The 19770-nt window shown below is 42.4% G+C and overlaps 3 protein-coding genes across 6 annotated transcripts; 1 reads left to right on the top strand and 2 right to left on the bottom strand.

Moving 5' to 3' along the window:
* Positions 1-1451: 1451 nt before the first annotated feature.
* Positions 1452-3475, bottom strand: LOC134032795 (polyadenylate-binding protein-interacting protein 2-like). Its single transcript, XM_062476860.1, has 4 exons — positions 3319-3475; positions 2881-3030; positions 2444-2620; positions 1452-2247 (listed from the first exon to the last, which is right to left on the bottom strand). Exons 2-4 carry the CDS (start codon positions 3019-3021, stop codon positions 2191-2193), a joined length of 375 nt encoding a protein of 124 aa, XP_062332844.1. The 5' UTR covers positions 3022-3030; positions 3319-3475; the 3' UTR covers positions 1452-2190.
* A 432-nt stretch (positions 3476-3907) lies between these two features.
* On the top strand, positions 3908-11460 carry matr3l1.2 (matrin 3-like 1.2). 2 transcript variants are annotated; one of them, XM_062476858.1, is made up of 20 exons: positions 3908-5723; positions 6109-6170; positions 6271-6309; positions 6450-6553; positions 6762-6817; positions 6959-7075; positions 7160-7285; positions 7434-7571; positions 7851-7975; positions 8131-8683; positions 8832-8943; positions 9045-9064; positions 9146-9268; positions 9365-9502; positions 9587-9715; positions 9836-9966; positions 10093-10402; positions 10605-10755; positions 10873-10988; positions 11165-11460. In XM_062476858.1, exons 1-20 carry the CDS (start codon positions 4911-4913, stop codon positions 11225-11227), a joined length of 3426 nt encoding a protein of 1141 aa, XP_062332842.1. In that variant the 5' UTR covers positions 3908-4910; the 3' UTR covers positions 11228-11460. The 2 variants fall into 2 exon arrangements, with proteins under 2 accessions (XP_062332842.1, XP_062332843.1); XM_062476859.1 differs by having other exon boundaries at positions 9365-9493.
* matr3l1.1 (matrin 3-like 1.1) lies at positions 11414-18625 on the bottom strand. Of its 3 annotated transcripts, XM_062476856.1 has the most exons (20): positions 18543-18625; positions 17069-18046; positions 16786-16847; positions 16639-16677; positions 16472-16548; positions 16313-16353; positions 16095-16217; positions 15769-15894; positions 15563-15679; positions 15342-15466; positions 14956-15260; positions 14153-14802; positions 13906-13984; positions 13703-13728; positions 13463-13591; positions 13177-13307; positions 12688-13090; positions 12473-12596; positions 12176-12297; positions 11414-11832 (listed from the first exon to the last, which is right to left on the bottom strand). In XM_062476856.1, exons 2-20 carry the CDS (start codon positions 17981-17983, stop codon positions 11803-11805), a joined length of 3624 nt encoding a protein of 1207 aa, XP_062332840.1. In that variant the 5' UTR covers positions 17984-18046; positions 18543-18625; the 3' UTR covers positions 11414-11802. The 3 variants fall into 3 exon arrangements, with proteins under 3 accessions (XP_062332840.1, XP_062332841.1, XP_062332839.1); XM_062476857.1 differs by lacking the exon at positions 18543-18625 and having other exon boundaries at positions 12473-12593; positions 17069-18518; XM_062476855.1 differs by lacking the exon at positions 18543-18625 and having other exon boundaries at positions 17069-18516.
* Positions 18626-19770: the final 1145 nt, after the last annotated feature.

A 19770-nucleotide genomic window follows, 5' to 3' on the forward strand; every position in this document is an offset into this window, starting at 1 on the left:
CATTTTCTCATTGCACTCTTTCCAATATTATGGTTGATGACAGAAGAACTCGCTTTCTCCCCAAGAATGCAGGCCGAGCCTGTGGCAGACACAACGAGGAAGTCCCTGAGGACCGTACCCAGGTTTTGGGACAACCCATTTTGTTGAGAACGCCCCACAACAAACTCAAAATATACGTGGACATCTGCTCTGGCTCATCAACATGCATGGCCTCAGTCTGAGGGTATCTGACCTGCCGTAGCAACAATGGAGAAGGAGCCTGATCTATAGCTCACCACTGCTACTGCCTTTATATTCAAACTCAAAGAGAAGCGTCAAAAAATTGGCCCTATTTGAGAGTTTAGGCGAACAGGAGGAGCTTTTTTCAGGGGACAGCCAACTCCCACTTTCACCTCCTTCTAGTCTCCAACAAGTGATTGTTTCTCTCCTGGTAACACTACCAGACCATTGTTCTTTCTGTTCAGTAGACATGGATGTTGCACATAGGATCTTTCCTTGGGATGCAAAGCAAAATATAGAACTTAATGGATTTCCATTGAATTTGAATGGAAGCTCCCGTACTTACTATAATATGTACAGTATTTAGAGATATGGAACAGTATTTCATATAAATGTGGTGACAGTATTGGTAAAAGTGATGACAGCATTCCCCAGAAAAGCACCAGCCCCCAATAGTGTGAACATAAGATCCCTTAAGATCCCTTGAACCTAAGTTAAGATCACTACTACCATCTACTGGTCATTAAAGCCAACTGCAACGTCTACATACACAATGCTTACACTAGCAGCACCGGATTTAATGTGTTCCAAATTTAAACGTAATTCTTTGAAAATTAACAAATATAATTGATTTAAATTTGAATGTCCTTTATTGGCTGTACTGAACATGTTTAACTTTTTTCTGGTCAGGAAGTGTTAAGTAACAATTGTTTCAATAAACTTGCTGATAATTCAGCAGCCATGGAAAATGTATGGCCCTCATCATAGATTCAATGAAGCCAGTGGGATCAATACTACCATCTACTGGTCATTGAAAACCACATATTGTGTGAATACAAAACACACAATAGCAGTCACTTGTGAGTTCTCCCCCAATTTATTTTCTAAATCTAGTCATCTAAATATGTAATCAGCTAAATACATAATCAGCAAAATATGTAATCATTCATTTAGCCTTTTTGTTTCCTATAGTTGCAGTGTCATTGCAGTATGAGCAGGAAAACCAAAAGAGGGCACTGTTGTGACACTACTTTTCAGTCACCATTTACAATGCCACAGTATGAATCTCAAGAGTGTAATGATTATATTGCAACATTATCACAGACTGTCACAAGACAAAGCCCTTTTTGCAGCTCATTATATAAATATCCAGTGTGACAGCTATGTTCACTAGCTCAACAAGTTGTAGTGTGAAATGATATGCAGTTATATAATGAATGTAAAAACAAATATATGTTCCATAAACATTTATTTTCAAATAGTTTAAGAAAAAATATATACTTTTTTTTTACAACACTTTTGGTACTTTTTCATTTTTTTACAGTACTTATTGTTATGTGCATGTACAACAACAAAATCAGTTTTACGTGGCACTGAGATAAGGAAGAAAACAAAGAAGAGCGCAGGAAATAAATTCAAAAAAAAGCTGTTACTCTCCAAGCATGTCGGGGTCTGAACACCAAGGTAAAACAAGCACAAACATAAGAGGCACACTTTAGTAACAATACAATACAGCAACCACCAGACGTATGCTAAAATCAAACAATGATATGCAAAAATGAACGATGTATAGTATGTCTTAAAAAATTATTGACTTAAATGATATCAAACTGTAAAACAAGATTAAGTTCAGACAATGAAAGATACCTCTTGTAACTTAACTTTGATTAGACAGAAAAGCCATGTCCTGGTATAAAATCGTAACTAATTGAAATCACAATATTCCGGTGAGAAGTAAAAGTAAACAAAAAATCCTCTTGCCCTGATATTACATTCAAAAACAGTTACCACATATGCATATACTTTACATATATTTACGTAACATTGTTTTAACTTTACACATGCGAGGCTAGTTGATAACTTTGGCAACACAATAAGTGCAACATAGTGACAGAACTCAAACAACATATCTTCTTCCACTGGCTTCACAGTGCAGACTAGTGCTTCCATCATCAATCAGGAGAGACTGTCTCAGTGCTTTATCCCAGGTACAAACTCTGCAGCATTGGGGTTCAAACTGCTGTTGATCTGAAGAGAAAACATAACGAGTGTGTATTCACAGGGTCCAAAGACAATTTAGCATGTAACTGCCACACAATGAAGCTGGACATTTAAGAACATTTTCTAAAAGTTATCTGAACTTCCTTTCAGGGTTTGTCAGCATTTGAATTGAAAATTTGGTAGTTGTTTTGTCCAGTGAAAACAGACACTTGAAAGCGCTTACCACAAGGTCATCCAGCAGACACTCGTCCCCAAGGCCCAGTAAGTTGAGCTGGTCTTGCAGTTGGCTGATGGCCTGGGGGAGGTCTCGGGCTGGTATGAACCATTCATGTTCCTCCTCCTCTAACATCTCCTGGAAACACCGCTCAATGAACTCCTCCTCCCAAAGCTCCTCTTCAACCTAGGAAGCCCAAAAAAGGTTCAAAGGTGCACTGCGGAAAGAACAATACAAATGTTGCTTGCAGGCAACTTCAACGTAACTGGCCAAGGTTGTTTTCTACTTGTGTTGTAAGCCTCTATATATAGTGTATGTATATAACTTTTAAACAGTTGATGCATTAAACTACTGAATTATGACTTTAATAGTAAAATGAGAGGAAATAGATATTACATTTATGTCAATCTATAATTAGCTGTATTTGAAAAGTCATAATTGTCTACCTGTCTATTAAATTCCTCTTCGTTTTCCATCCACATATATTCAGCGAAGGGATTGTCCTCATTGTTGAACTGGTTAGTTAGGATGACTTCGTTGTTGTTGATGATGTTTGAAGTGTTGTTGATACGACTTGGGTCTTTCATTTTTACTGTCTGTGAAAAAGGCATGGAACAATGGAACATTAATAATGTTGCAGGCCGACTATAGTCGAGACAAAACCACACATAGCAGGTAACTATATTCGAGTAGTTCAGAACAATAGCCAAGCTGGCTGACACTTGATAGCTAACTAGCTTAGCTGTTCTACAAGCCAGTTAAAGGCAGGCATTTTAAGTCGACAGACAGCTCGCGAAGGGACTTTTACAGTATGGTTTTGACAACTTTACGTACATTGTCGCATTATTATTAGCATATTATTAACATCAAGCTAGAAGTCATACCGGTTTGCTCAATCAAATGAACTGGCAAAGTCTTCTCTTGTCCAACTCTTTGTCAAACTCTCCGTGCGAGATATACCTCTGCCTCTACGTTAGAATAATGGCTGCCTGTGTCTGTTTGTTTACATGGTGAACGTCAACATGTTCTCTGCTGTGATTGGGCGAAAATTGAACGTTAGGCACACCCCCACCAGTTACAGGCCCATCAGCGCCACCTGGTGTTGTTGGTGGTGGGATTTTGCTCCGCGTGCTCACTCAAGACCAGGTAAGAATAACAACTATATATGGAGAAATCGGTTATCCTCACTTCTTTAGCCACCACATCGAACCATCTATTGAACTTAACAAACAGGTGGTCTTGTTGTAGATCAATTTGTTCTTTGCAAAACTATTAGTAGGGCAGTGGGATCGATTGTTAGCTAGAGCTAGAGCTTTAGCAAAGATAACGTTGATTCGATTCAGGAATGGTTTGGCGTATCACGTGACATGAACACTTCTTACACACCGAGCACGTATTCTTATAATTTAAGGTATGTAAATTGCTTACGTTTGAGAGTTTTATCTATTAGTGAACAGATTGTGAATTACGAAAAGTATGTTGCCTTCATTAGTGTTTTTTGTCACTGTGGAACAACCATACATGCATTAGTTAGCTAGCTACTGAGCTAGTCAGGGCACCGTCGTCTCTGCTATGGTGCTTGGCTTTATTGTCAAGTATTTTAAGCAAAGCCATATTAGATATCTGCAACGTGCAGTTTCCACGAATACTTTAGCGTCACCTGGGAATCAGAAGTCAGACGTGACGCACATAATACAGCTAGCTAGCGTTAGTCAAGTAGGCCCTATCTTCCCAAATTTTAGCTGGTTGTGTACAGTAGCATGCTATCTGTCTCATTCGGATAATTAGCCTAACGTCAATCTTGGGGTCATATTGGCCAACCATCTTGATATCTACCAGATATTCATACATGATTAAATGGTAGGCCTATCTGGCAATTCCAACATTTTTGGTTGTTGATTTGGTTTTCCTTTCACCTCATTTTCTAGACATCAAACTTCAGGATTTCATATGTAGCTAGCTGACACCAACTGAATCCGAAAGTGTTCAATCTTGGGGAATCCTAGGTTTAAGCCGTCTTCTTTCTGGACATGGCACACTGTTCCTAATGTATGTTCCTCAACTCTTGATTGAGGTCATTTCAAGTTTGAATCTTTTATGCTTTTCTTGCCTTCTGTGCCTATCAATTAGCTCTCTTAAAAGCTTATAAATGGTTCTTCCTGTTTTAAATGTGTCAATTTCTCACATTTTATGAATCTGTGGACTCCTACTTCACCTCCATGTCTGCTTTGTGGCGGAAGCATTCAAGAATGTCCCACACCATTGTGTTTTTGCAGAGCTAAACTTTCCATCCGAGAAGAGGACTTTCCCTTTCTCCACGTTGACTTGGGCCTAGCCTACTTCGTTTGTTGAAATTCATTGAAGAAAGCAAGTCCCCCTTTCAAATATTGTTTTTTTTTGGTCCAACTATTGCTTAATTCCATCCTTGTGCCGTTTTAAAGTTTTTGTCTGTGCACAATCCCCTTCCTCTACCACAATGTCTCAGAAGATTCCTTCAGATAGTGGTCAGAAAGGGTTTGCTGTGGGTAGGGGCCTCCTAGCAGCTGCTGAGACCTTGAACTACAGCATGGGTGAGCAACGCTCTGATGGCCTCCAGGGCTCCTCCAGACAGCTCAACAGCATGGTCTCTGGCATGGGTGGTGTTGGAGATGGTCAGGACCGTAACTCGCAGCTTTCCCAACGGGGCGGAGCGAGTAGCCATATTGGAAACACCATGAAGTTGTTTGCCAGCTTAGGCCTGTCGCCTACCGACCTGGATGCGTTGGCGCAGATCCCAGAAGAGAACATCAGTGTGGAGACCTTGCCGCACCTTATCATGCAGCTGAAGAACCGCAAGGGAGATTCCAACAGGCACATGGTGGGAAACCCCCGGGACCTGCCCTCCATTTCCTCAGAAGACTCCTACAGGACCACCAGGGACAACTGGGATGACATGCGCAGTGGACGGCTTGGCACATCCATGGGGCAGTCTTCAGCCCGCGGCCAGCAGGGAGACTTAAGTTACGGTCCCATGCAAAATGTCACCGGAGCCCGGGGTTATGAGTTAGATTACAACAGTAGCAACAACAACAGTGTCGGCGGCGGTGGGGGCAGGGAGCGGCAGTATTCTGAGCTTTCCCATGACCACTACGGTGGACTGGGCATGGGCCCTCCAGCGTCCAACAGTGTCTTTATGCAGAGAAGGATGGGCTCGCCGTCACAGGGCAAAGTCCAGGACTACTTAGGAGTCATGCCTCACATGTTCCCCCATGTGTGCTCTCTTTGTGACTTTGATGTCCATTCCATCATGGTGAGTACCTTCCATTCCTTCTGACTGGCCTGTAAAAACTCCAGCCACATTCTTGATGCATCCACACACTTGAACCCAGGTGGTTTGATTATCCCCAGTCCACCTTCAAAACCCCAACACATGCACCATTTAGGATATTTTAAGGGCTCAATTCACTGACCAGCAGTTTTACGTGACAAAATAACAGATCAATGGTTAACTTGCAATAGACAGAGGAAGAAAAGTTGTATTTGCTTTGGAAATGTTTAGTGAGACAGAGCCATGGTTTGTTGTGATTTATTGTGATTTATTATGATTTAGGCCCACAGTAGGTCTGGAGGGTCAGTGTGTTTCTGCAGTAGGCTGAATTCACTCAGTCTTTCATGTAATGTGGGTGTGTCTTTAGGAGTGGAATCAACACTCAAATGGGCTACGACATGCAGAGAATCAGAGGCTGCTCCTCCAAATGTAAGTTGTTACACTCGTCACACACTAGTAGTTCTAGTATTTTGTAGAAAGCACTTTGTGAGATGTAATGTGATATGGTTTTTTGTCTTGTGTCACCTAGATACCCTGATTGGAACCCTCCCATGGCCCAGAGCAGAAGGTTTGAGTTTCCACTTCTCTTTACTGTCTTGCTCCTTCACTTGTGTTTGCACACGTGCACACGCGCACCCCCCCCCCCCCCCCCCCCCCAGTGATGGGGTGAAAAAAGCATATTGGTTGCTAACCATTTCTCTTCTTCAGCTCTGAGTCACATGTGCTGGATACAAGCAACCTTTCACGGGGGTTGCTGGGAGCCGCCCCCATGACCACTGGACAGCAGAACAGGGGCATGCCCTCCAGCTGGGGTAAGGTGCCTGTGTGGAGGAACGCTCCCTCAATAGACCCGTATGTTTTGAAACCATGTGTGATGGTAACAGTTGAGTTGGTGAATCGTTTTGGGTTATTAACTTGTCATCAGTTGAGTGCGAACATGGCAAAGTAACAATGTTCATATCTAAAAAGACATTTAAAGTGTACTCCCTTGGATTATCATGACAGTATGGTTCATTTTAGGTGGTGTCACTGGACATGGTCATGGCAAAGCTCAGGCGTATTCGGCACAGCCTAAGGTAATGTATTTTACTCCTTGTATAGCTAAATGTGTGGGTGGTTATGGGTAGACAGCTGGAACAGAGGGTTATTGGTTGGTCGAACAGAACAGCATTTGCTTGAACGATCTTTCAAGTAGCATGCCTGTCCTGACCCCCTAGATAAGAAGCAGAGTTGTGGTGGCCAAGTACGATAGGAAGCTCCCCCCTCAGAAGAAGCTGTTCGCTTTGACTGAACCCTTCGGGACCCTTTGTGAGCACCTTGTGCTTAAAACCAAGGTAAGAGATTAAGCTAACTATACCTATTTGATGTTCTTTCAAGTCCATGTACCCTATACAGTGTCAGTTGTGTCTTTGATACAGGCTTTTCTGGAGATGCAGACACACAAGGAAGCTTTGGCCATGGTCAACTACTACAAGCGAAAACCAGCAAACATTTTTGGCCAGGAAATCACCTTCTATCTATCTAAGGAACTTATGGTGATTGAGGTAGGAACTGTTATTCTTAAAAAAAAATTGTCACTCAAGGACTATTTTGTACTCAAACCATTATCAATTTCAATAGTTTGAGTGGTTATTCACAGTATTCAGTAGTGATTGCGAGTTTCACACCTTGTCTTCCATGTGTGAACAACAGAAAGATGAAAGGACCAACAGGCCCAGTCAAGTGGTCTTCTTCTCCAACCTCCCATGGGAGGCAGAGAAGAAGATGGAGCTTCTCACCATCGCCAAACGCTTCGGCACCGTGGAGAAACACCTGTTCCTAAAGGAAGAGGTAAACACTGAGTCAGATTCCAAGTTCAACATGCTGCTTGCATCTACGACAAAGAGAGAAGGCGACTTTTAGCATGCTTTTACTGTCGAGACCACTGCTTATCCATCCAACTGTTTTAAAATGTATCTTTCGATTCTTGAAACATGTTAGCATTGTCTACAGGTAGTTATAGGGTTGCTAGCATTGCCTCTGACTGTGCATTACCTTGGAAATGTAAGGTCGTAATTGTACATATTCTTGTAAGAATATTGGAACAATGCCGTGCCCATGTCCTCCCAGGCGTTTGTCCAGCTTGGGACTCCCGAGGATGCTCAGATGTTGGTGAAGTACTACACTCTCAACCCCCTCACCATCAAAGGCAGGGTCATTCGCCTCAACATGTGCACCAAGTACAGGACTCTAAAGTAAGCACTGCTCATGAACGCATTATAGAACTAGAAATCCAGCATGCTCCACGAATCATCACAAATCAAGTACGGATATTAAGAGTTGAATAGGTCTTAACAGTATTTGTAGAGATGATGAGTACTGATGTTTCCTTTTTAATTTCCTTTTTTAGTGTGAAAAGTTCCAAAAGTGGGCAGGGCTGGTCTGGGGAGGAAAGGGGCAGGAAGTCCAGCACCAGCAGCACTGGGACCAAAACCTATTCTAAGGGCTCCTCTGTATCTGCTGCTGAGGACAAGGAGGAGGAGCCGAATATGGCAGGGGGAGACGGATCAGGAGACGAGGTAGTTGGAGTGGTGGAGGGGGACGAGGCAGAGGGCGAGGATGCCGGAACACAACAGGTCGACAAGGATGACGGCGCTGAACTTCCAGGGGATGGGGCAGAAGCCGATGCGGAACCATCGGAAGCGGTGGACTGCGCTTCGGAACCCCGGGATGAGGAACCGGAACTAAAAGATGAGAATGTTCCGAGCAATGGCCGTGACCAAGAGGAGCCTGATGGGGAGCAGGGGGACGGGTCCGAGGAACGGTCTGACAGCCAGGTGGAGAGGACCACCCCCGGGGAGGCGGAAGGCTCCTCACATGAAAAGGAGGCTAAAGGTGATGCCGAGGCAACAGAACCTGTCGAGAGCTCGGACCTGGCTGATGACGGCCAGTCTGAAGGCCCGGTAAGATAACAGCAGAAACAATCCTCTTGATTTATCTTGACATGCAAAACCCATTGCGTGGCATATTTGCATAATTTTACAGAGAATATATTGTCGTAATCTCAGAAAAAATATATGGAGAAATGTAAACATTGTTCATTGTTACCAGGAGGGAAGTATGGAGCAGGACTTCCCAGAGAATATGGATGACTTTGTAACTTTGGATGAGCTGGCTGATGAAGATGACATGGACTCCCAGTCCAAAGGTGACTCTTCGGCAGGTATGCAACACAGCTTGCTATCCTTCAAATGTGCAAGCTATCAAAGTACATCACACTCTCATTTGACTGTCAACATAATCTCCCTTTCTTTCACTTTCCAGGAAGCACAAGAAAAAATAAGGTAATGTGTTTCAGTTGATTTAAGAATTTAACCATTGTCACATGGTGCTCTATTAACTCTGCGTTTGTTTTTATTTGATAGGAAATGAGAGTTGTCAATGTTGTTGGATTTAAACGAGGCCATACTCTGGTCAGTGAGCTCCTGGCTCTTGCCAAACCCTTTGGTAAAGTTGACCAGCATCTGGTGCTTGACTTAAGGCCTGAGGTAAATTTCTACGCAGTTTACGCATAAGTATAATGGAAGATGGGATATATTTTTCCTTACCTCAACATGTTTTACTTTTTTTTCCTTTCACTTAAGGCTTTTATTCAGCTGTCTTCTGAAGAAGAGGCCAGAGCAATGGTTCAATTCTACAACGGAAATGTCACACCCACCGTTTGTGGGAAAGCTGTAAGGATATACCATTCACAAACATACCCTACTATCCAGGTAAGCAAGGTATGTATGTAGATTGGAAAGTTTGAGTATGAAGAGTTTGTCAAATATGAGATTTGTGTCCTAAGTGTTTGACATTCCTTTCAGTGTGGGAATAGCAGAGTGGTGTATGTCGGCGGGATTCCAAACTCAAAGTATTTGGATGTCTCTATTCTGAAGATTGCGGAACCTTTTGGGAAAATAAGACGTTTCTTCCTGAACAGAATTAGATCTGAGGTAATGGGTAAAAGTTTAATAGGAGCTTTTGTTCTGATCTCTGACAGAACAAAAGGGCCTGTTGGCAAGAAGTAAAAGGATATATGAATTGTGTTCTAAATTAGTGTCTGTATTGTTCAGTGTTTTATTGAGATGGAGCGTGGAGAAGATGCTGAGAAAATGGCTGAAACCTATCGGGAAAATCCACCAAGATTCCAGAACAAGCGGTTGACCGTGTACATTAGTAGGAAATATAAGCAACTCAAGTATGGGTGAGTCAAAATCCAAATTTCACTTGATTGTTCATTTTTGGTCATTCATTGTGTAGTTAGACCATTTGTGAGTGTCCAGGCACTGGGGTACAATCCTTTACTTATTCACACTGACTCCCACTCCAGACACAGACCCCCTGGCGCTGCATCAGAGGAGAAACGACCAATCAAAAGGGATCGTGAGGAGGGCGACGTGTCCACCAGCAGCAGTCCAGCCAAACCCACTGCCAAGCAACAGCAGGAGGAGGAGGAGCCAGCGGTCAAGAAGTTCAAAGAGGAGAAGAGCCCTGTTGTGAAGCAGGAGCCAGAGAAAGATGGGGAGGAGACTAGTGCTGTTTCCAGTAAAGAACAGAATGCGGCAGCAGCAGTGAAGGAGGTCAAGAACACTGACCAACCTTCAGAAAGCTCAGAAGTACAGAAGACACCAACAGACTCGGTAGGAACCACCTCCATAGCTGTCTAGGCAGTCATTTGAGGATTAAGAAAATCACTTTTCCCTCGTCACCAAATGCAGTTGATCTAAAAAAGGTCTGAGCAAGATAAGGTTGTCCACCGAAGAGGAAGTCGTCTTCTTTTCTGTTGATTATCACCTTATCGGCTACAAGTTGTAAAGATCTTCCCCCATTTTTGCAAAACAGAGCATCAAACGTGAAGAGGAGCCTGCGATCCCCATCAGTGAGAAGAATGAAGAGAATGGGCAGACACCCAGCTCCCAGACACCTGCGGCTGAGACCAAACCAGCCAACGCCTCCCTCCCCTTAGAACCGTACGATCCTACAAATCCCATTGGTAAGTTAGTTCTGTCAGTCATCATTAATGTGTAGTCCAGACTTTGAGTACTTCAGATATGGGTGTTCTGGTCAGACATGTGCTGTTGATTCTGAACAGCTTTATGATTGATTGCAGGTGTTGAGTTTGTGAAGATGGGATACTACTGCAGGGTCTGCTTTTTGTTTTACTCCAACGAGGACACGGCGAAGAAGGTGCACTGTAGTAGTCAGGCTCACTATGAAAAGCTTAAGGTAATAAAGGAAACATCAAACTTGTTTCCCCATAGCTCATGACCATGTCTGAATGCTGTAGTCTTGTAGTCTCTAAACTAACTGCCAGTCATCTTCTTACTTTAGAGGCACCAAGAAAAACTAGCATTATGTGCAAGATTTATTGGCGACGTAACAATCCTCTTTTGAATTTTCAGAAACACCTTGAAAAAGAGAAGACGAAAGCTTCAAGCACAACAGGGAAAAAGGTTGCTCAGTAACCTCAATGCTTTGCATGCAGTCGGTCATCATGAAGATGAATTACAATTTTAGTTCTGAGTTCTGTTTGTTGTAACCTTCATGTAGAAGTAAACCATTTTTAAGGTTTACTTGTATGCTGTTCAAGAAAAGTTTTACTTTTTCCCCCAACCAGTACGACTCATCCTGAAAAAAGTAGAAAACATACCAAAAGTAGCATTTTTTTTATTAAAGAGAATTGAACTTGTATTCAGGACATCGTTTTATAGATGTGACTTAATTTGTTTGACATTTTATTAATTTAGCAACATACAAATTGTGTATATAGTTTTGATCTTTCAGTCTCAAATACGAAAGGAAAGATCTTCTTCAACCCAAGATTGACCAACACCTAATGTCTCTCTTGGAACAAAATTAAACATCTTAATGACTCACCTTTTGAGTGTTTAATACTTTTGAGCATAGAACTAGTTCTTACTTGGTTGATAAATGTTCTCATTTTGAGATTATATCAACCAAATAAATTAAAAGAAATTAAAAATAATATTCATAGATCAACAAGTAACTTCTCTCTCGTGACTTCTTTTAGAGGTTAGATTCAGCTGGTACAGTCTTTATCTCCATGTTCCTGGGGGAGAAGGGAAGAGTATCAGCAGGAATAAATGTCCATCAACAGAAGAACTTTATATCAATACAATTCTTTGGTGTCGTAGTTCAATGTTAAGGCCACAGTTTACAATAAAGACAATTGTGGTGATCTGGATGTGTAAAATATCAGCATTCCACAAAAATGATTCTTACAAGCTCTACTACTCTGGCATTGGCACTACAAGTAGTGTGCAGTAACAGATGCTTCCACAAGTCAACTGTCTTAATTAAATAGCTGCTTCTATAAAAGATGCATTTGTGGGAAATAAATAACTTATTTTGACAAGAACATTTCGGATGTAAAATGTATCCAAAAGCCTCACCATGAACTTCTGGTAGTGTGACAGGCTGCTGCAGTGTTCCTTTTTGGCTTCATCCTCATCTGCATAGATGACCTGACACAGGTTGCAAAAATATCCCACCACAGGACGAACAAATTCCATTCCTGTCACAGTATTAAGACCATTAGTCAGTCTGACATACCTGGTTTAATTCTCATGTAGACCATGAACTTCAAGCTTGTACCCTTAAACACAGATGGGGAAACTACTGGGGCAAACACCAACCGACACAGGATTAGCATAGTCACAGGGAAGTGGGTTAGAGTTTCCAGTACTTACCAACAGGGTTGTTGGGTTTGAATGAATCCATCCAGGTCTTTATGGGGTCTGATTGCGTTTGAACCTCCTCTTCTCTGGATTCAGTCTTCTCAGCAGGCCTTTTCTGGGGCCCCTCACGGTCCTGCTGAACAACCAGATGGGGGTTATTATTAGAATGATATTGTCTCCATGAAATGCTTCAAGTAACTACTTTAAAACTGCCTTCCTAGACATACCTTTTCATCTGATGCCTGAGAATATGGGGTGTTTAGTTTGTCAGCCTTGCCTCCATTTTCATCAGAGTCCTGTGTGGTGGAACCTACTGCTTGTTCCTCTGATACCACAGACCTTTCTTTGACGTTCTTGGATGTAGCCTTTGCTGTCAAGTCCTCCTTTTCCGCAACCGACTCCTCGCATTCTCCAGCCTTTTTTGATGGGTCGTTTTCTTCAGTTTTTATAGAAGAGTCCTCCTTGGCAGTTGGTTCTTCCTTCTCTGGTGTCTTTTTAGCAGAGTCATTTCTCTCTGATGTCTTAGGCTTAGAATGGGAACGGTTTCTGGTCTGTTTGCTTCTATAGGTGCTCCTTGTCCTGTGTCCTCTCCTTTCACTGTCCAATTCAGAGTCTGACTCAACCCTCCACCTAATAATTAGAAGTAAATATGCTATTCACATCCTAAACTAGATGACGTGACACAAACAGGTTTGGTTGTTAACATTGGCTCTTACCCTGCAGTAAGCCTGTGATATTTCCGAGATATGTGAATGCCCAAGCGCGAACCATTGAATTCAATAGGCTTCATGTTCAGCTCACTAGCAGTTCTTGTAGCTTCTTCAGAACTCGACATCTCAAGAAATCCCTGTGAACACAACTGAGGTTAGAAAGCCATTTGCCAAAAATTCCAAGGCCAGTAAATGTAGGTCAAATCCAATTGATTAGGTTTATTCAAAATGAAGTAGCATCACACAAAGAAACGACACATCTACTATGGTGATAATTGGGGAGTGTTACTACCTCTCGACGATTTCGGATGAGAAAATAGCGCACTACTTTTCCCAAGCCCTTAACAATCTTCACAAACTGAACGTCTGTGTAATGGCTAAAAGGAAGATTATTGATGTAGATCACTCTGCTGTAGTGACACTGTTGGGACAGAAATAAAACATTTGCATTATAATATATATTTACCAGTGTGAATCTGCATTGCCTCAGACATTAAAATCAGAGATTTTCTAAAGAATAATGAATCCTTACCCTAGACCTGTGTCTTTTGTTCTTATCTGTGACAAAAGAAACAAGATTAAATTAAAATGGGTTTTGGGCTTCTGGTGCGGTCTAAATTCCCTTGATAAACCAGGGTTTATATGATTGAGATAAACCACATTTAGTACCAGAGTTAACTAAACTCAACTACACTTGAGTGCACCCCAAGTAGATATGCATAAAACAATCACTACCTTCATCCTCAGAATGCTCCTCTTCCAACTCATCTAAGGTAATACAGTTCTCAAGACTCTCTGGAAAGTCAGGATCCTCCTGGGTGGGAACAAGAGATACATACATTAGAACATAGGCACTCTCACTTTTTTTCTTGTGTAGCTCAGTATCAGGCTGGCCATCCAGTATGCATTGCTATTGCTAACATCCATGGAGCAGCTGAATACACAGCCAGTCGCCAATTAAGTTAAATAATACTTATTTCACCTCCTCTTCCTCCTTTGTAGAGGATGCTATCAGATCATCTCCATCTTTCTTTGGCTCTGGTTCTTGTCCTGACGGAGCAGCAGTTGAAAGTTCTACTGACGGAGCTGTCTCCATCTCAGCCTGTTCCATCACCTCCTCCTTTACCCCTTTCACTTCCTCTGCCTTGGCCTGTCTCCGCTCCTCCTCTGGGGCTACAGCTGTGTCCGTCTCGGAAGTACAAGACTTGGTTTCATCTTCTAACCTCTCCTGCTGCTCCATATCCTCAAGGCACACAGCCTCCTCCATGGAGTCATCCATGTGTACACCATCCTCCCCAATCACCTCCATCCCTTCTATGTCACTGTCCATGTCACTGTCCACAGTCCCAGTCATGTCACAGCTCCCACTGGCTTCTTCCTGTTTGATGCACTCAGCACTCTGATAAACACCGTCTGGTTTGGGTTTCTCTGCATCTGATTGGGCCACCTGATCCGTGGTGGCTAATTGGGCCTTGTCCTTAGTGCTGCATGGATGGGCTGTCGGATGGGTGCTAGCTGGTTCTACCGTGGGGGCTTGAGTCTTGGTCAGCCCTTGTTCCTTGGTAGTCTTCTTCTCAGTCTGAGGTTGTGAGGAACCAGGAGAAGCTGCCTCATCAGGTTTTGAGGTTGTTTCTGTGTAGAGACAAAATATAGAGTTGTACAATGACGATTACTATCTAGCACACCTCAACCGCATCAAACTCACTCTTGGAGATGGCTTAACCCTAAGCATGTGTGGGATCCTTCAAATGGTTTTGATATCAAGTGAGTAAGTGAAGGAATTACTTTTGATAACTGTTTTGTCAGGCCCAGGGACCTTTTCGCTGTCTCTGGTGTGAGAACTCCTGGAGGAACCTGGAGAGCTGTGTTTGCTGGAGGACCGCGTGTTCCCCTCTTCACTCCTCTTCCTCGTCCTCCTCCTCCGCTCTCCTTCTCTGCTGCTATGAACGTTGTCTTCCTTCTCTTTGCTCCTGCTTCTCCTCTCCCTCTTGTGTGAAGGGTCTTTCCCTGGACTGTGGGCACTGTTTTTGGGACTCGGGGACCTTTGTCTCTTAGAACTCTCTTCATATTTCCTGGTTGAGGGAACATTCCTGCAGGAAAAAAAGAATACGGGTCAAAAATATGCTAAAATTACCCTTAAGTCGACTTAAGTCGTGAAAGACTGAACTTACCTCAGTGTGCTGTACTCAGAAGAAAATGCCACTTGGAGTGACACGCCATCTATCTTGAGTGAAGTGGATGAGTAGTAATCAACCAGCTTCTGAGCATCAATGGCATTGCTCATTTCCACAAAAGCCTGCATAGGATAAAGTCAATTACAAGTAAGAAAAATATGTAACAAGAGGACTATTAAAGAAAAAACTAAAGATGGACATTATTATAATTTGTTTACCACTGAAGGTAGGAATAGTGAGTAGAGTACAGTGCCAAATCTTTTAGCTATGGCCATCAGATCCAGGTAGCCCTCCTTGCCCACAGGTGAAGGTGTGAAGCTCAACACCTTAGAACTCTGTTGTAATAAACACATTTAGAAAGGCAGGATGAATGACAAATCATCTCAACATCCTATTCATGTTTGAATTTATTTAAAGATTTTACCTGGAGGAAGTTGAATGTTTGCGACACGTAAAAGGTTATTCTCTTTCCTTCTGTCTCTATAGGATTTGCAGTATAGTATTTTACTATATCCATTGCCTGGCCATTTGAGCCCATTTCCACAAATGCCTGAAATTTTAGAAAATGTGTTTCATGTCATCACAAAGTTAAAATACAACAAACCCTTCATACTTTCAACACAGACACTTTCTTTACTAGTCCTTTCAGATATCAGCCGATAACCAATTGTATTAGAATTCATTTGTACCTCATTAAGCTCAATAAGCTATTTTGCAAATAGGTTATTGATGAAAAGGCTACTGTCTCACCAATGAAGGGAACATGATCATTTTGACAACTTTTCCAAATTGTTCAGCAAGTCTCCTCAAAGAATGTTCCTCGTAAGTCTGGGCTTCAAATTTGGCACACACCACTTTGCTACTGCTCTGGGACTGGAAAATAACAAGACACGATTCCATAAAAATGAATAAAGCATGAAGGTATATGATCATTTCATTATTGATGGAAACATTAAAAAAACAAATACCTTTTTTTTTTTGTTTCTTGGCCTGTTTTCCAGTCTTCCACCTGTAGGACAATAAAGCAAAGTTTGCCAAGTGGCAAATAGTCACATTACCAATGTTGCATGCACTTGATCACAATAAACTTCCAATAAAATCAAACGGATTGGACAAGTCAACTTTACCAGAGCTTTGATTGGGTCTCTGGGCAGATGAGACCTTCCCTTCTCCAGCCTTCGACTTCGCTGGTTGGTCATCACTCCTAGAGCAAGAACAAAACATCTTGGTCGCATCAGACAAACACGTGCAGCAAGATTGTCATGACACTGAAGGTGTCACGTGTTGTACTCACCTGCTGATACTTTCCATCCTACAGTCCCAATCAGGGAACCTGTGACGTGAAGAGATAAAAAGCAATGGCAATTGTGTAACATGTTTTGAACGTAACTCTCACATTAGCGTAAAGAAAACCATAAGCGTAAAGTAAACCATAACTCACAATTGGAGGAGGAGAAGCTGTCCGTCTGCATGTTGGGGCCCATTAATGTGTGCTACCCAGGACTGTGGGAAGAAAAAATGTCACATTTCCGGTCTGATCGGACATAAATAGACCCGCACCCTGAATCTTTGAGCGTTTTGAGGTTAAACATAATGCCCAGGAAAATAATCATCCCTTTTAAAGCAACCTACCTGCTTGCGATTTGCGCTATAGAGCTTGCGGGTGATGGTCACCCTTCGCACAAGTAGCCCAGAAAGAGGGGGGGGGGAGAAAGACTGCTTACCTTCTCAGAGAGCACAGTTATATCGCACAAAGAGCATGCGCAAGGGTATGTCTCGGGGGTTTCTCCGTGGAAATCGAGAGCTGCCTTCCTGGAGGGCATCTTGGCCACCTTCACCCTGCTTTTGGGAAAATCTTCCTGGTTGTAGTCTGCTGATGTTGCTGTTGCATACCTGTAATCAAGGTCTACACTGGAGGCAATTGGAGCGCTGCTGCTGCTGCTGCATCTTCTCCCAGGTGCGGTGCTGTAAGAGGGCCTCTCATAGCTGGGAAAGGCATTAGCTTTCTTACCGAAGTTGTAGTCCACCACATAGCTAGACTCGTCCGATGTAAACGATGAGCTGGGCTTAAGGGTGATAGAGCCAGTCTGCCGAGGGTTGCCCCAACGGTCTTGCCAGCTGGCAACCTTCTCCGGTGGAAGGGGTTGAGGCTGGGGATCTCTGTAGGTCTGTTCCAGTGGATACTGAACTGGCTGGGAGCGAATTTGCTCCCATTCAGTGGAGGTGAGTTTGGGCTTGGAGCTGAGATTTGCAGGTGGGGGGTGAAATGTGGTCGAATGGGAGGTGGATGAGGAAGACTGTTTTCTCCTCTTGTTTTTGATCTCCATAAGCAGACCAGGAAGAGACTCCACGGTTATGAGGTGCTCTGGCAGCTCCGCCAGCAGAGCCAGGTCTTCCGGCTTCAGCCCACAGCTAGACAAGAGACTCAGGGCTTTTTCTGGGGGCTTTTGGGACTGATGCGTCTCCATCGTGGAATGTCTGGATGAGTAGGAAGAGGATGACATAGTGGAATGAGATGGCTCCTGCGTTCTCCTGTAAAGGTTGCCGTCATCAGATGTGCGTAGCTGATCTGAAGCCTGGTAAGAGTCGGACCTGGCATCTTTGACAGGTCTTCTGTAGGGGTAGCTGCTGTGAGACATGCTGGAAGGTAAAAGTAGCAAGTCTTGTGGAAGTTTCCGATGCAGAGATATCACCGGAGAAATCTAAGGAAGATTAATGTAACGAAAATCGAGTCTTTGATACAATGCAACTGTAGAGGTCCAAAATCCTCGGATAGGAAGTGTCATGCAATTGGCCAAGAATCAAATTCTAATCTCGAGAACCTTAATACACTTACAAAAATGGAAATACCAGACACTCACCCATCCATCCTACTGTTTGGGTTTTCCACAAACCAATTAGTGCTTGTTATTTGACTACGCTAGCTATATAGGAAAGCAAATACGACAGCAAGCTAGCTAACTACTTTGTGGACCCGCTGCTTTCAATCACGTTTTGCAATTCCACTTTCGTAATTGACTCCCAATTAAATGTATTCAAACAATCTGTAAAAACCACCCTCCACCTGTTAGCCAAGTGCAAACAAATATTCGTACGTGTTTACAAAACATACAGTGGAACCAATCCTTGACAATGTTTTTTTTTCATTTAGCAAACATATAGTCCTAGATAAAAACAAATAAACCGCAGTCGTCTTACCTATAATGGCAAAGTTGTCGTAGAAGCCTGCTACCCTTCTAGCCACCAGCCCAGCTAAACAATAATGTGAAGTAAAACGAGACGTATTTCCGGTTGTTAATTTTACTCTAATTTCAAAATAAAGGTCAAGAGACAAAGTGAAAAATTTATTGAAATCCATTTGGATATAATCATTTATGGGCTTATTTTACTTCAGACAGCACTGACATCAAATGTTTCAGTTCATTGATTTAGTTGGTATGACATCTTTGTGTGGAAATCTTTGTATGGGAAGCTGTATGGTTTTTCTATATGAAACAGAAGGCAAAGAACTACACATAAACGGACATAGGAAAAAGTGTAATCCATCATACACACATCATTCACAACACAAAATTGACCATTTAAGACAAGCGTCCTCAAGGATGGATGTAAAAAATATTTTATTATAAAAAAAAGAGATGATGAAAGTGAATGTTTATCAAAAAAACGGTTAAACATTTATGTGAATTGATCAAGTGTGATAGATTGTCAATTGATATGGTAAACTTGTTTGACATTTATCATTTACAACAATAAAAAATGTGTCACTTCTGCCAATTTCTTGTTCACAGCAGAGCCATGAAGAGTAATGGCATGTAATTATCTGTGGTCCCTCTGAACTGGTGTTATATAGCTACAGTTACACAGTCAACTGTAATGCAATCATACCTCTCTTCCCCCTCCCCTCACCTACTGCCAAACTTAAAAACCACAGACTGCATTTCAACGATAGAGAGCAATGCAACACTCGCTTGTTAAGCACAGGTACATTGTGTACAGAGTGAGCTTCAGTCAGAGCACTTGTCTAGGAGATCAGTAAGTGGGCCATGAGTGAGCAGACATGTGTGGGGTTGTTCCGAGGACAGTCAGAGGGTATCCAGAACCGCCCGTCATACCGAGATGAAACACAGAAGGTGGGAACCTTGCCATTTGTTTCAACGTATCTGATTGATTCCATTTTGAGCAGAAGTGCCTCGAAGGATCCTGATATCAACCAAGGTATGTTAAGAAGTTAAAAAAAATGACTACCAATCTTCTTTCAATTGTTTTAAAAATTGAACATTTTGGAGAGACCTGTTATTGAAGTCCTTAGATAACTGCAGGAGCTTGGAATTACGTATTTGACTAAAGAAAAATATAAACAAATTAGTTGACTAAAAGAGAAACTCACAGACTAAAATTTAATAAATCAAGGTAGCTTTGAGTT

This window comes from Osmerus eperlanus, chromosome 13, assembly GCF_963692335.1.
Source record: "Osmerus eperlanus chromosome 13, fOsmEpe2.1, whole genome shotgun sequence".
NCBI lineage: Eukaryota > Metazoa > Chordata > Actinopteri > Osmeriformes > Osmeridae > Osmerus > Osmerus eperlanus.

Bases quoted from the DNA above. Each gene is read 5' to 3' on its own strand.
- LOC134032795 (XM_062476860.1), bottom strand. From the start codon at position 3,021: ATGAAAGACCCAAGTCGTATCAACAACACTTCAAACATCATCAACAAC. The intron at 2,621-2,880 runs GTAGACAATTAT...TGGGCTTCCTAG, and splicing joins AAGAGGAATTTAATAGACAG to GTTGAAGAGGAGCTTTGGGA. The intron at 2,248-2,443 runs GTAAGCGCTTTC...TTTTCTCTTCAG, and splicing joins GTCTGCTGGATGACCTTGTG to ATCAACAGCAGTTTGAACCC.
- matr3l1.2 (XM_062476858.1), top strand. From the start codon at position 4,911: ATGTCTCAGAAGATTCCTTCAGATAGTGGTCAGAAAGGGTTTGCTGTG. The intron at 8,684-8,831 runs GTAAGATAACAG...CATTGTTACCAG, and splicing joins ACGGCCAGTCTGAAGGCCCG to GAGGGAAGTATGGAGCAGGA. The intron at 8,944-9,044 runs GTATGCAACACA...TTCACTTTCCAG, and splicing joins CAAAGGTGACTCTTCGGCAG to GAAGCACAAGAAAAAATAAG.
- matr3l1.1 (XM_062476856.1), bottom strand. From the start codon at position 17,983: ATGTCTCACAGCAGCTACCCCTACAGAAGACCTGTCAAAGATGCCAGG. The intron at 16,354-16,471 runs GTAAAGTTGACT...ATTGTCCTACAG, and splicing joins GAGACCCAATCAAAGCTCTG to GTGGAAGACTGGAAAACAGG. The intron at 15,261-15,341 runs GTAAGTTCAGTC...TTTTTCCTGCAG, and splicing joins TCTGAGTACAGCACACTGAG to GAATGTTCCCTCAACCAGGA.